The 14,458-nt window shown below is 30.7% G+C and overlaps 1 protein-coding gene across 1 annotated transcript; it reads left to right on the top strand.

The window, feature by feature from the left end:
- Positions 1-11,016: 11,016 nt before the first annotated feature.
- On the top strand, positions 11,017-13,684 carry LOC114728936 (auxin-induced protein IAA6). The gene is made up of 3 exons (XM_028915884.1): positions 11,017-11,533; positions 12,258-12,351; positions 13,314-13,684. The coding sequence occupies exons 1-3, from the start codon at positions 11,140-11,142 to the stop codon at positions 13,414-13,416; spliced, it is 591 nt and encodes a 196-aa protein (XP_028771717.1). The 5' UTR covers positions 11,017-11,139; the 3' UTR covers positions 13,417-13,684.
- Positions 13,685-14,458: the final 774 nt, after the last annotated feature.

Here is a 14,458-nt window from a genome sequence, read left to right as displayed (position 1 = left end):
TTCATGTCATATGAGTGAAAAGCTTTCTTAAGAATTATTTTTCATTGAAAAAAAAAAGATGAATTGGATTTTGGAGACTTACCACTAAAACATGTTTTAATGCACCAACTTCTTACTTACTAAACCAACACTTCTTAAGAAGTATTTTTCCATTTATATTATACATGGTCTTTAATTTAAGATTTAACTGATTAATTTGAGTAGATTACAAAAAATTATTTAAGTTAGTTATTTCTAATAGATATGTAGGTGTTGTCTTCTCTAAAGTATTTTTACTAATCATATGTATCAGTTAGAACTACTATTTAACGAAGCATTTAACATGTGAAACTAGTATAAAGACTATCTTAAAAAATAAATAAGTATGAAAGATAAAATAGATTAAAATTTAAATTTTGAAAATTAAATTAAATACTAAACTAGCTCTTATTTTTTTTTGGGCTAATAAAACTAGCTCTTATATAAAAAATAGGAAATAATAATATTCAGTCTCCGAGTGAGTAATAAAGGAAAACGCGTAATGACATGGGGAAAAATCAGAGGGAGATGTGTGGGGCCTTTGTCTGAAATATCCGCGTCGTGTTCGCAAGGACGGTACACACATGGCAAGTGGAAAACACACTCCCCCGGCCCAAGCCCAAATCTGGGCCCACTTGTTTGTTTTTTGCAATCATCATTTCCTCACACGCATAACAGCTTCTTCCTCAATTATTTGTTTCCTTCCCAGTGTCGGCACTTTTTACATTCCTCTTCAAACCAATCCCATCATTTTTTTTCTTTTAATTATTTCTCAATAATTTATCAATATAACATTAAACACATTACCTCTTACATTATATATAGAATTTGAGAAATGAATCAAATATCGTTGGTAATTATGATAGATGTTAGATTTTGTTATAAGTTTTATATTTCATTTCCCAATATACACACACATGCATACACGATTGTATATAGGAGTTTGATTAACAACTTAACATCATGTGACCGTAATAAATTGTGTCTTTCTCCAACTATACAAATTTTCAAAGTTCGTATTTCCAATGCCAGTTTATTCGATCTGAAAAGAAAATCGTGATACTATCTGTTATTCAATTTGATATGCTTTCTGTTTGCAATGTTGTTGCTTGAACTGGATTCTGTACTGCTCTTTGATGTTGGAATGATCCATATATTCTACTTCGGGGAAGAAAAAAAGAAAAGGAAGAAATATCTTTATATACTACTACCTCCGGTCCTAATTATAAGAGTCAGTTGATTAATTTGAGGAGATTAAAAAAGTAAGTTGAGTTAGTTATTTTTCCTAAATAGGTATTATTTTTCCTAAAATATTCTTACTAATCAAGTGTATTGATTAGAACTCTCATTATTAGAAGGGTTACTTTGGAAAAAAAAATATATAAATATGAGAGATAAAGTGGATTGGGGGTCTTATATTTAGGACCAAAATAAAAGTCAAACAGGGTCTTATATTAAGGACCGGAGGTAGTATTGTTAAGAATTGAGCCTTTGAATTTGGCCCACCAACTACTAGTTTTGATGATTACAAATTACCTTCAAAATTATTTTAAATATATTTATTATTTAATGTGAGCTTCAGAGAAACAATAAAAATAAGGTTGTTGCCATGTGATCGAGTTCAGACCTTGAAAATCAATAGGGTTTAGGCGAGAAAGATCAGATAATAGAATAACGAGAAATTATTGAAGGACATGGCGAGAAAGGAAACTAGACGTTGAGGCTGATATATGTGATGAATCAAAGAGAAGATACTTCAACGTTCAGATTAATACAGCAAGTATAATTAAAGAAAGTAGAGGAAGAAGCATAGAAACGATTGTATCATTCTTGAACTTATACTATAGTAGTGTATGCGATTTGAACAATCATTGTACTATGGAAATATTTGTAAATTTGTGATATTCGCTTCTTAATTATTGACACACTGAAAACAATTTTAATTAACGGACCTTTGTATTGATTATAGCTAGGTAAGTTTGTGAAACATTGTATGTGTACGTTAGTTCTGGTGATTTGAGTATAGCGAGTTGTAGTATAGAAGCTAACAGAAATTGCAATGAGTTCATTATAATGAAAAAAAAATCTCTTTGATATTCCAAAAAGACTGGACATATGCATTGATGGGAGGGCCAAATTAGGATAAGTTGGTTTTATTCGATGTTTGTCTCTTTACTTAATCTTTTACTTTTAGTTCCTTATATATAACACAAACTAACGCTTTCAATTATCAATAAAAAAATTTCTCTGACTATGATATTATCCTGTTAGGGAGAGATATAATTATATAAATACAATGGAAGTTCCCAACCTACCACCACGATATTCATCTCTTAAAAAGTTATTAGATATTTGGCTTAATATAATTTTTGGTCCCCAAAATTTGGATCTAATTTAGTTTTAATCCCTCAAGTTTTAAACCCATTATTTTAGTTCTTGAAAATTAGTTTGTCTTAAAATGTTAATATTTAAAGGTGTAACAATATCAAAATTTACTGAAGTATTATAAATAGTATTAAAGTGGTGATTTATACTCACCAGATGAAACATAGTTAGATCTTGTGTGGATAACAGGCAAAAAAAAAAAAAATAGACCCTCAAAACATAGCTATTTAGCCCATTTTTCCTCTCGCTATTCGTTTGAGGAGTTATTCAGCGCGCTGTATTTTGAAAACTCATTCCCCTCTATGTAATTTATTGTGGATTCATCTAAGCATCATCTAGTGAGTCTACATTGTCACTTTAGCACCATTTACAATATTCATGGACTAACATTTTAGGACAAATTATAAGTTTCATGGACTAAAATCATAAGTTTAAAATTTGAGAGATCAAAGCTAAAATGGGCCAAAATTGCAGTGATAAAAAATTATATTGACCCTAAATATTTTTAGGATAATTTCCCGAGGAGTTATTAGAGTCCATCAAATGAGGATATTTGTTAAAAGAAAATGAAATCTCCACCATATTTATAGATTCTAGCTAATTTTGAATAAATTTCTTGACCTGCAGATGAATTAATTATTAGTTTTTTATTAAAAAAATAATTGGATAGATGGAGTAAAGTAGCGAAGAGCAGGTTAATTAAAGCTACTGCATTGAAATTTTTGTAGTATAGATAATAAATTTTTTTCTGGATATAATTGAAAAGAAGTGTGATAAAGAATCTGCCATGGGTAAATTTAGTAAACTGATCAAGCTGCTCAGTCGACGAAGATAATGATGTTTCAAAATTTGGTGCTCGTTTCATCCTTCTGAGCTTGTCATTTTCAGCACATTTTCTCAGTCAGTTTCTTGTCTATAAAATTTTCCTGGAAAATGTCTGAAACAAGTGTTTGAATAAGCCACGTACCCTAGCTGTCCGTTAATTGCAACTTGTGTAAAGAAAACCAAAATCGTGTACAAATGTAAATCAAATACAACAGTTTCTGGCTGTAAAAAAAACCTGGTCATTTTTGTCCGTTTCAATCACGAAAGTCACAGGACACATAGAATATATCAGAGAAATAGAATATATCAGAGAAATCATTTTCTTTTTTGAATGGGCAAAATCAAACCACTGATTGATATATGCCCTGTGAAACTTCATGCCAAGCCATTGATTGGAATCCCATGAAAAGACATAAGCTTGATGCTGTTTCTCAGCTTTTGTGATGAACAAAAGAACATAACTTTTGTTCTTACTATACTACGTTCACACGTACATAAGATCACTACGTGTCTTCATAACTGCCCTGTATCTCATATCTTCCTGTTAACGGCTATCCTATTGACCACCTGGAAACAGTTCTGTCCACAGTACAGTTTTTTACATAAACTCTCACATCACAACCTTTATTTTCACAAAAATTCTAAATGTCCTCGTCGTCACAACAGAACAATTTAAAGTAGTTTCAAAACACGCTATATGTAGACTATGTGGCATGAAATATTTGGATAAAGATATCCCACACCCTAGCTAATCTTATTTCCCAAATACATTGACTGTTGGATGTAGTTAAAAAAATAAGATTGAAATACTAGATTTACTAGAAAAATAAAACTAGGGTACTAGATGCATCATAAGTAATATAATGGCATTGAATGCACCTTTACTTTTTTTTTGGGTCTATTGTTGGTTATCTAAGCAATCAACTCATCCCGATTGAGGCTTAGCAAGTAGGATGCCTCTCCTCTTGGTTCTTTTTTAATAAGTTAGGATTCGAACACAATTGACCAAGTTTGTGATCTAACTGGTCTATCACTAGACCAAGTTCTAATATCAATATATTACCTCTAGTTCTTAATATAAAAGTTAGTTTGACGTTTAATTCGGTTCTAAACATAATATCTTAATTTATTGTGCTTTACATATTTATCTATTTTTTTAAAGTAGTTATTGTAGCAGCTGCACGTATTAAAAGTTTCATCAAATTAAATAGTAGTTTTAATTAACACACATAATTAGCAATGGTATTCTAAGAAAGATAATACATATTTATTATAAATAACTAAATTAAGAAACTTCATTAATCTACTCAATTTAGTTAACTAACTCTTATATATATATTAAAGATTAGAGGTAGTATAATTTTCCTTTTCAATCAAAAAGATGTACTCAGTGACGTGCTTAATCCATTGACCGCGTACGCATGGAAATTAAGTGGTTCTATCCACAGTTTTTACAGTAACTGATTAATTTCACAACATTACTTTTTGGCCAAAATGTCGTCACAACACAAACTTGGGTAGTTTGAAGAACACGAGGCTACGTGGCAAGAGATTTTTCTGCAGTTGTCTGATGTCGTCAACAAATTTGGCTTTAAACCAAAAGATATATACTCCATAGATGTGCCTGTACTATTGACCACATGGAATTGGTTCTGTCCACAGCTTTTGCATATTATACTCACAACATTTTCTTGCAAAAATGTCACAACATAATTTAGATAGTTTTAAACATAGTGGGCTACGTGGCAAGACAATAATTTTCTCTCTGATGTCAACAAATTTGGCCGCAAGCCAAAAAGATATACTGTACATAGATGTGCCTCTGTATATGCTGTTGACCACATGGAAATAGTACTTTCTGTCCACAGTTTATACGTTATATTCACAACATTGATTTTTGCAAAAATGTGGCAACATCCAGTTTGTTGGTCTTAAATACTAGCGCACCACATAGCTAGGCTACGTGGCAAGAAATTGTTACGTAAAGCATTTAAGTTCGATGTCAATAATTTGCCTAGTTTTGAGTACGTACCAACAATCAATAAGATGTGTGTGCTTGTTTAAGTTGACGCGTCTTGTTTTGACGTTTTGTTATTGATCTAAATGTGGTTAACCATTAATTGTTCTTCTTTAACCTCTTTTTCAACGAAATGGATATCAAAGATTCGTTAATTAGGACCCAGAAGGACATCAGCATTGGATAGGTATTAAATCCTCTTTCTTCTGGAACTTCCAGAGAAAATATATAAGTAAATTTGAAAATATTTTTTTTGCATGCGTGCTTTTTTTCCACTATGTTAATTCTTAATATAAGAACTACTTAACTACTTTAAATAAATGAAAAAGGTTAAATAAGTTACTTAATTTTAACAAATATAACATAGGTTTCTTAAAATGTTCCAATGTAACATTAAATTATATATAATTTTATAAGTTAGATAAATTAATTTAAGAAAAAATTATAAAATAGAGAAATAACATGGATTTAGATCTTATATTTAAAATTAAAATCAATTCTCTAACTAATTCCTGCTTTTAGGACCGGACCAGTAGTTTAATTTCATCAAATGTGGAATTTCTTATTTATTCACTCATATTTGATACCAACGAGTATAAACAGTACATAGATTCTGATCTTATCAACAATACATACACATATATAAACGCCTTAATAAAACTATTGCTGTAGTATTATTCTGACTCCTTCCTTTATAACACTAGTATCTTTTCACGGTTAGTTTGGCCACAAGGAGTGATAGCTATATGTATAGATTGAGCATCCCCAAAAACTAGTGATATGCTATTTATAAATGGGGGAAAATCTTTGTGTTAATTAGAGGTTTCATCAGGATCAAGAACTACTAGCTAGCAAGCAAAGCTAAATTATAAAGACAATATGTGATTCAGGGATGTGCCTGCAGAGAGGGGAGTGAGTCACGTGCAGGTGAGTCTGTGCGGGTGGGATTTATGCTGTGAATCTCATGGCTATGTCCAAGCCCTAGGAGACATATGCTCGGTTGGGAAGGGACATTTGCTTTTAATATATCTGAATTTAGTAGGTTTTTTGGGAATTAGGTAAGTGTTATTACAGACACCTACATTTGGTTTATAATAATATACTAGAAGTATAGTACAATGCCAATTAGTGTTTACCCAGCACAACATATTCTTGTTTATATTTCTGACTGCTACAGAAATAAACCAAATATACTTTCACGTTCTCTCTGAAGTGGCCCCTTGTTTATGCTTCTATGTAATCTTCTTCGTACTCGTTTTAGAGATTCTCTGATGGTACAGTTGATAAACAGGGACTGAATAATAATATTATTAATGTAAGTTCGTTAATTGAAAATGGGCTAAGGTATTCTCCCATACTTATCTGATACCCCAAAGTTTCAACGGGTGTAAGAGGAGTGCATATGAACGTTCCCAATGAAGAAAAATGTCATGTTTGTTTATACCTAGCAAATGTTAGCTATACTTAAGGAAATTTTATGGTGTCAAATGCACATAGAAGAATATTTCATTGATAGATTTATACCTTAACCATAAAAAATGAGTGTTATAAGTCACCCAGATGAAGCAAGTATAATATATCTAATCTTATTAATTTATAACACATTGATCAATTATTGAGGTCTTCCTCTTGTTTAGTCAATAGAATCTGCAAGATTTAGCTCAAATGCTCAATCTAGTAATTTAATTCGGTCAAATATGGAAGTAAATCTCTTAAATTAATTAGTCGCAATTAATTAAATTAATATTCAAGGAGATCGTCTCTGTTCTATCTCTCCTTGATAAGGCTTATATTAGTTACTTTGATAAGTCCTAGGCTATGAAATACTCTCTCCGATCATTAATATATTGGTGGATTAGATTTAATTCTATATATATATATATATATATATGACATCAACTAACTTTATCTTTTATATTTATCATTTTTTCTAACTAATTTACCTGATTTATAAACTAATATATAGTTTAATGTCATATAAGAGGTATTTTAAATATATAATGTCACTTATAATTAAATAATTTATTTTACTTTCTTAATAAATATGACACTGATAAATGTAGGTAGATGTGCGAAAGTGATCCATTATCTAAGCAGTTTAAATTCAAATTGAATAATTCAGATTCATTTTTATTTACTTTAATATATTTAAATAAAAGTAGTTTTGTAGCAACAAAATTTTTTTTTTAAAAAAAAGGGATAATCTCACAAAAAGAATTTTGAAATTACTAAATCCCAAATAGAGAAGTCCTCCAAAAATGTATTGTTATTTACAAGTCTAGTGTTGTCAAAACATATTAAGTGTTGTTACCAAATTTAATTTGAGATTTAGTAATTTCAATTTTTTTCCTGAATTCTTCCAAAAAAATATTATCACAAAAATTTAAAAAAATTTAAACTTTTGAAATCATATTTTCATCTTCTATACTATAACAGCAGAATTTTTGGATCCTCTTTGTGACCATTTTGCTTGATAAAGAAAGTGCAGCTTTTTTTTTATTTTTTAATAAGATGATGCCAACTGCAAAGTGCAAACCAATTACTTGAAAATCGAGCCCTAATTACATGAATAAAGCAGGAAAAAAAATTAAACTGATGGAAGAGGCCAAGTCTTCTTTTTATGGGGCAGTGGGTTGTTCCTTATGGAATTCAGATTCTCAAACATAAATTAAAGTCATGGGAATATTTAAACGGAAACATACGTTAAAGCCTGAAATGCCTTAGCTCAGTTTTTGCAGCCCTAACTACAAGACACTATCTGCTTTCATCAGTGATAAATACAAAAAACTAATAATCAAATATTTATTTTGAATCAACTTGATTTATTTAAGTCATCTTTGTCTCTGACGACATTTCACATATTATGAATTACTTATTTCATCATAATTTATGGCATTCATGACCAACTAATTGAGATCCATATCTACATGAGCAATGGTCATGGATACATTATAAGCCACATGGCGCATAATTTAAATTATTACACTATTCATATAATGATTATATTCGGTCCAACGTCAATAATGCTAAATAACATCAAACAGAAAATAAAAGATGGAGGATTAATCGTTTATAATTTTAGGATATAACAAACTATCAATTAAATATCACATAATAGTACTAAAAGAAGAAGAACAAGAAGAATATATATACTTGTCACGATTAGAATTTAAATCGTCAGAAGATAATGGAGCCGTTAACGAATATTATCTTTATTCAAATAAATAATTAAGTCCGGCAACTTTATGCTGTTTCTCTGTGATTCTCATGCAATTTCTGCGTCACTTGTTCCCTTCCAACACATACATAAAAAGTGAAAAAAATAAAGCTAGCCGAGTTCTTGTCTAGATTTCTTAAAATTATTTTAATATTTTAATTTAATGTACACAAAGTTTGCATATAATAATAATAATAATAATGAACCTCTAGTGTAATGTTTTCTGGATATTTGCATCCAAAAGTGGGTGATGGCTAATTAATAAAGTGCAAATTTCTTTCATAAAATTTATATTTGATATTCTGCTTGATTATGATCTTGATCCAGATACACAACAATCTAATTGCAGGATAGAGAGATTATTTTGGGGGGAAAAACTCCATTTTTGGAATTGAGAAAAGTTTGGTTTAGAGGCTATCCATCTTATTCTTGCTAAGACAAAACTTAATGACTTTTTATCTTAAATGGGGCCATATGCATAAAAAGCAAGTAATGAAAGTTGAGGACAAAATAAAGTTGATAATATTCTATATAAGAAAAGTGTATACAGCTTTATCATCCCCACCACTTTCTTGTTGGGCACAAGATTCATTTACAAGAGAGAAATATGCTTCTTCATCAATATGATTAGTCAAAACGACAGCCTCTCGTTTGTCGTATCAAATTACACGTATATCACTAACTTATCACACCCTTATCTTTATGACAAAGAGAGATAAGAGTACCAAAACTCCTTTGTGGTGTTCATTTTCATTATTAAAGTTCGTGTTCGGTACGTGGACATCACATTTTGTATACACCAAATCTTGGCAAGGTGTTTGTATATACTACGTCCACTCCTTGATTTAAGAGTTAGTTTAATATTTAATTTGATCATAAATATAAAATTTCAATCCATTTTATCTCTCATATTTATTTATTTATTTAAGTAGTTCTTATAATAGTTGTATATGTTAAAGGTTTCATCAAATGGTAGTTTCAGTTAATATACATGCATAATTAGCAAGGGTATACTATAGTGAAGATAACACTTATTTATTACAAATAACTAACTTAACAAATTTTTTTAATTCACTCAAATTAGTCGGTTAACTTTTATATTATGGAACAAATATAGTATACAGTAGTTCCTTTTGTGAGGAATACGAATTATTATTTTATTGTGAAAATTATCGCCAAAGTAATTATTATGCATAATGCATGTGTGAACTTTAGATTATACTGTTTGAAATTGAACATTATTCATATGCAATGTCAGTCAATAAGTGTGGCTGCGTGAAACATGTACAAAAGGTACCAGAAAATGAATTTGAATTGAAGGTTAATGTACAAGAAATGAAAGAAGATGCTAAAACACATATATGGAGACATGGAATCTCTCAGATAGCCAGCCTATCGCCTTTATATATTGTTCTTATGACTTTGTAAGACATAGAAAAAGTTATGTTTTGTGGGAAACTAGCTTAATTAGGTAATTAGTTTGCCTTAATTAATTATCCCTCGTTGTTAATTAATTAAATATGACGGTTACTGAGTAATTATGGGTTATTGGCAAAGATTTCCATATCCCCTTTCATATCTTCGTCGAATATTTAGAATTTCCTTTCATTTCATACTTATCATTAGTTGAAAGGTAAATAGCCTGAGAAAAGAGAAAATTACAGTTTAGTGTTTAGATCATTATTAGGTCAAATAATAACAGTTTTAGTCTTTGAAATTATGAAAAAATTCATTACAGTTTATCTTTTTGGAATCTTTAAAGCAATGACTTCACAAGAAGACTAGCATGCAAAAAAATTATTACTTTATAAAATAATTTTTAATAATTTTTGATAATAAATTTAAGCTAATTTTGTGTGACAGAAATTAAAATTATTTCGGGGACCATTTTATCAATTTGATTAAGAAAAACAACACAAAATAAAATTTTACACACAGACAAGCACATGTAGAGGTGTGTGTGCGTATGTATAGACAGAAACAGCTATATCTGACTTTTAAATTAAAGAACACTAAATTAGTAAAACTCTTAATATTCACCCGCGAGATATCATGCCCTTAATTAAGATCATGGTTCAAAGAGAAAACTTGGCTCGCTAATTTGGAGCAAAATCCAACAATACCCCAGACATAATATTTTTATTGCTTTTAATTTGTCTAAAAAGAAAAAAAAGAAGTCATACATATCCTCATATCCACAACGAAGACTTTCGCTGGGTATAAATTATAAATTATAAATGCGAAGAGATACTCAATCAAACAAGTTGATCACATGGCTGGCTTGTTTCATGCTCATCAGTCACCTAATCAGACGGCCACGATCAGATCTGATCACCAAATATAACCAACAAGGCAACATAGGAACCGTAGGATCTGTCCTATAATCTTTTATTAGCGTAATGTTTTAATTTGATTTTTTAAAAAAAAATTAAACAATATCGTCTCTATATTTGCTTCTCATGTGACCGACCACTTACCCTACTTGACCCTTTCATGGCGCCCACTGTGTCCTTCGCCTTCACTTTGTATATAAACCCACCCATTCCCTAGCTAGCTTCCCACACTAAGCTCAAATTAATATATTCTCATCATCATCCCCACAAATACACTCAGAGTAGAATCCTTTTGTTATAAGTTTTCAAAAGTTAAAACAAGTTTTTGAATTCGAATCCCAATAATGGCTCTCGGACTTGAAATCACAGAGCTAAGGTTGGGTCTTCCCGGCGGTGGTGGGGATGGTCAGGACAAGAGTACTACGACTGAGATGATGATGACGACCAAGAAGAGGGTGTTCTCTGAGATTGGCCATGTCGATGGTGGTGCTGGCGGTGGCAGCGAGGATGAGAACAGCTGCTCGGGCGACCGGAAAACACCCGCGAAGAACCCAGTTGTGGGGTGGCCGCCGGTGGGGTCGTACCGGAGGAGAAATAGCATGAGTGAAGGTCCCAAAATTTACGTGAAGGTTAGTATGGATGGAGCTCCTTTCTTGCGAAAAGTTGATTTGGGTTTGCAGAAGGGCTACTCCGAGTTAGCCTCATCCTTGGAGAAGCTCTTTGATTGCCACGGAATCGGTGAGTTACCATTTATTAATTCCTTCTCTAATTACTTGTCTGATATAATCCATGAGTTATATATATGTGGCTCACAAAAAGACATGCAAGTTCAGAAAAGGGTCGTATATATAATGAAATTAAAGTTCAAAAGAATGTTGGGCAAGTCTACATGGAGATCTATTATACTTTCCTGTTATATGATCAACTGTAAGATATATTTCTTTTTTCGGGCTTGTTTTGAAGACGTATAAATCCCTGTGATATATTAGAGAGGAGAGAATGTTTTGAACTAATGAAAGATCTATGTGCCTAAAGAGAGGAGGATCGGATATGAATATTACTGAAAGAAGAAAACATTGCTTGATTTAGTTATGTTTTGACAAATAAGGTAGGCGATTCATGAACATAAAGTTTGATTAATTAGTAATATTGTATAACATAGTTAGAGAACCTTTAATTAATTTAATTCCAGGGAGAATGACCACAAATAAACTAAGTTAGACAAAGGGGAGACAAAAGGACGAACATATATAATAACGAAGCTGCTTCTTGGATTGTTAAGTAGCTGTAAGAATATGCTAAATTGATCAAGAAAAAAACAGAACAGTGTAAAGTTAAAAGCATGCATGGAAACTTGAAAGGAAACGAAGGCAAAAGGCTTAAAATTTAATAATAAAAAAAGTTAATGGGAGAGATTATTATAATAATTATAAAGTATAATTATTTGGTTATTATATTGCAGGAGAGGCATTGAAGGGTGTGGACAATTCTGAACTCGTTCCCATTTATGAGGACAGGGATGGTGACTGGATGCTTGTTGGAGATGTCCCTTGGGAGTAAGTCCTTTTGTCCTCCATCTTTAATTTATAACCTTTCCTAATTAAATACTATTATTAAAAATATGGATCTTTATATATCCAAATTGCTTTAAATATGTAGGATTATATTGCTTTATTAGAATTGATATTCTTTAACCATAGATATGATGTGCATTGAAAGTTTTCATTTCAATTTTATTTTCAAATTATTTTATATTAAAAAATTTATTCTTTTCATAGGCATATAGATTTACCATTATTAGGTTTCTTAAAAAGTCCTCAAATCAATGAAAAATGTTTAATTTCTTTTTAGAGAGACTAATTAATACAGAAAATAAAATTGTACATGGAGTTTTAATTCCAGATCCATAAATTTCAGTACTTGACTTACCATTAATACAAAGTGAATTAGTGCTAATTATAACTCAAGCTGGTTTTATGAAATTCGTGAGTAGTCCCTACAGATTTCAAGTTGGTACAAAATTGATGTACGAATAAGTTAATTCGGCAGACATATCGTACAATAAGAATTTACTAATTAGGTTTAGATTAGTTGAAGAGAGAGAGAATCATCAAGTTGTGCGAGTAAGGAAAATTCTCGAGAACTTGAAAGGAAGGGAAAAAGGCCCGGTAAAGAGGGAAATCATTGATAATTTTCCGGGAAAGTCTGGAATTTTCATGAAGACTGGTTTGAGAGAGTATAGATTATAAAGTTTACGTGTTTGTGACACCAATAACATTTATTTTTTTGGACCACATATTGCCGACATGCGTGAATATATCCCTCACTATAATGTTGGAGAGAACCTTGAAATGGGGAGGGGCAAAATCTTTTCAATAATTGCTTGCCCTTAACAAGGGTAAAAAAAAAAATTATAATATTAATATTAAATGCATTTAATTAATTGTTTGTAGAAAGAAATTAAATTATATCAAATTTGTATCCTTAAATTAATCATAATGTGGTGTGTTTTTGGCAGAATGTTCATAGAATCATGCAAGAGGCTGAGGATTATGAAGAGATCGGAGGCAAAAGGCTTCGATCTGCAGCCAAAAGGGTCTTCGAAGGGCAAAACGAAGTGATCGGCGGCGACGTGCGAAGACTAATTATAAGTCAAAAGAAGAAAGTTAGGCTTCTTTTTAATCTAGTATGAATTCACGTCTGCGTTTTAGTCATTTCCACTTAATTAATGTCGTCGTTATATATATATATATATATATATATATGGATGTGTGCATCTTGGACACTTTTGTTTATGTATGAGATATATGGAGGACAATAGAACCTGTGTAGATGAGGAAAAACTCATCGTTTAATCTTATTATGAATCCATGTTTTGCCTTAACTTCATTTATTATTCTGCAGTATGTGTGTTTGTGTGTGTTTACGTCACTCGAGTTATTTCAATTCTAATCGCTTCTTCTTTTACTAGCCAACCATGTCATTTTTTTTCAAAAAAATTGTTTTGGAAAATTATGGTCATCAGTATTTTTCAGATTTTATTTTCTCTTCAATTTGTTTCGTGAAGTGGAGAAATTGAAAAATACACACGTACGCACTCACAAACTTTCGTTTGTTTTAATCACTTTCATATGAAGTTGCATCAATTTGTAACAGTGCTTTTTAGATGTGATGTGAATACCATGCTTATGTTTAAAGTTGGTGCATATATAAGAATTATAAGTAATTATTAATCATGACGAAAACTTTATTTATCTAATGAATTTTGCACATTTGCATTTAAGATCACAAATAAATTAGTTATAATTTACTAAAGTATTAAGTTACATTCAGCATTTTAAAATATGTTTTTCAATATATTTCAAACTATATGTGATTCATCCAGCTTAAAATACCTTTACAGTAATATTCAGTATTTTAAAGTATTTTTTATTTTTTTCTTGCATCCAATATTCTAAAATATTTTTTCAACAACACTCGGTGTTCTAAGTTCAGTGTGATGCTCATTGATTTCAGAAAACTACTTTAAGAGCAAAATTACAAAATATTTTAAAAGGCTGATTACTTTCGGAAAAAAAAAACTTTAGGATTTTTAGGTGAACCACAAATTAGTTTAAGATGCTAGGTGCTGTCGAAAAAATACTTTAAGATGATGCATATAAA

Source organism: Neltuma alba, unplaced genomic scaffold (genome assembly GCF_004799145.2).
Source record: "Neltuma alba isolate B1F8T4 unplaced genomic scaffold, ASM479914v2 tig00012582_pilon, whole genome shotgun sequence".
Lineage (NCBI taxonomy): Eukaryota > Viridiplantae > Streptophyta > Magnoliopsida > Fabales > Fabaceae > Neltuma > Neltuma alba.
This window is presented reverse-complemented; position numbering and strand designations above follow the sequence as displayed.

Bases quoted from the DNA above. Each gene is read 5' to 3' on its own strand.
- LOC114728936 (XM_028915884.1), top strand. From the start codon at position 11,140: ATGGCTCTCGGACTTGAAATCACAGAGCTAAGGTTGGGTCTTCCCGGC. The intron at 11,534-12,257 runs GTGAGTTACCAT...ATTATATTGCAG, and splicing joins CTTTGATTGCCACGGAATCG to GAGAGGCATTGAAGGGTGTG. The intron at 12,352-13,313 runs GTAAGTCCTTTT...TGTTTTTGGCAG, and splicing joins GTTGGAGATGTCCCTTGGGA to AATGTTCATAGAATCATGCA.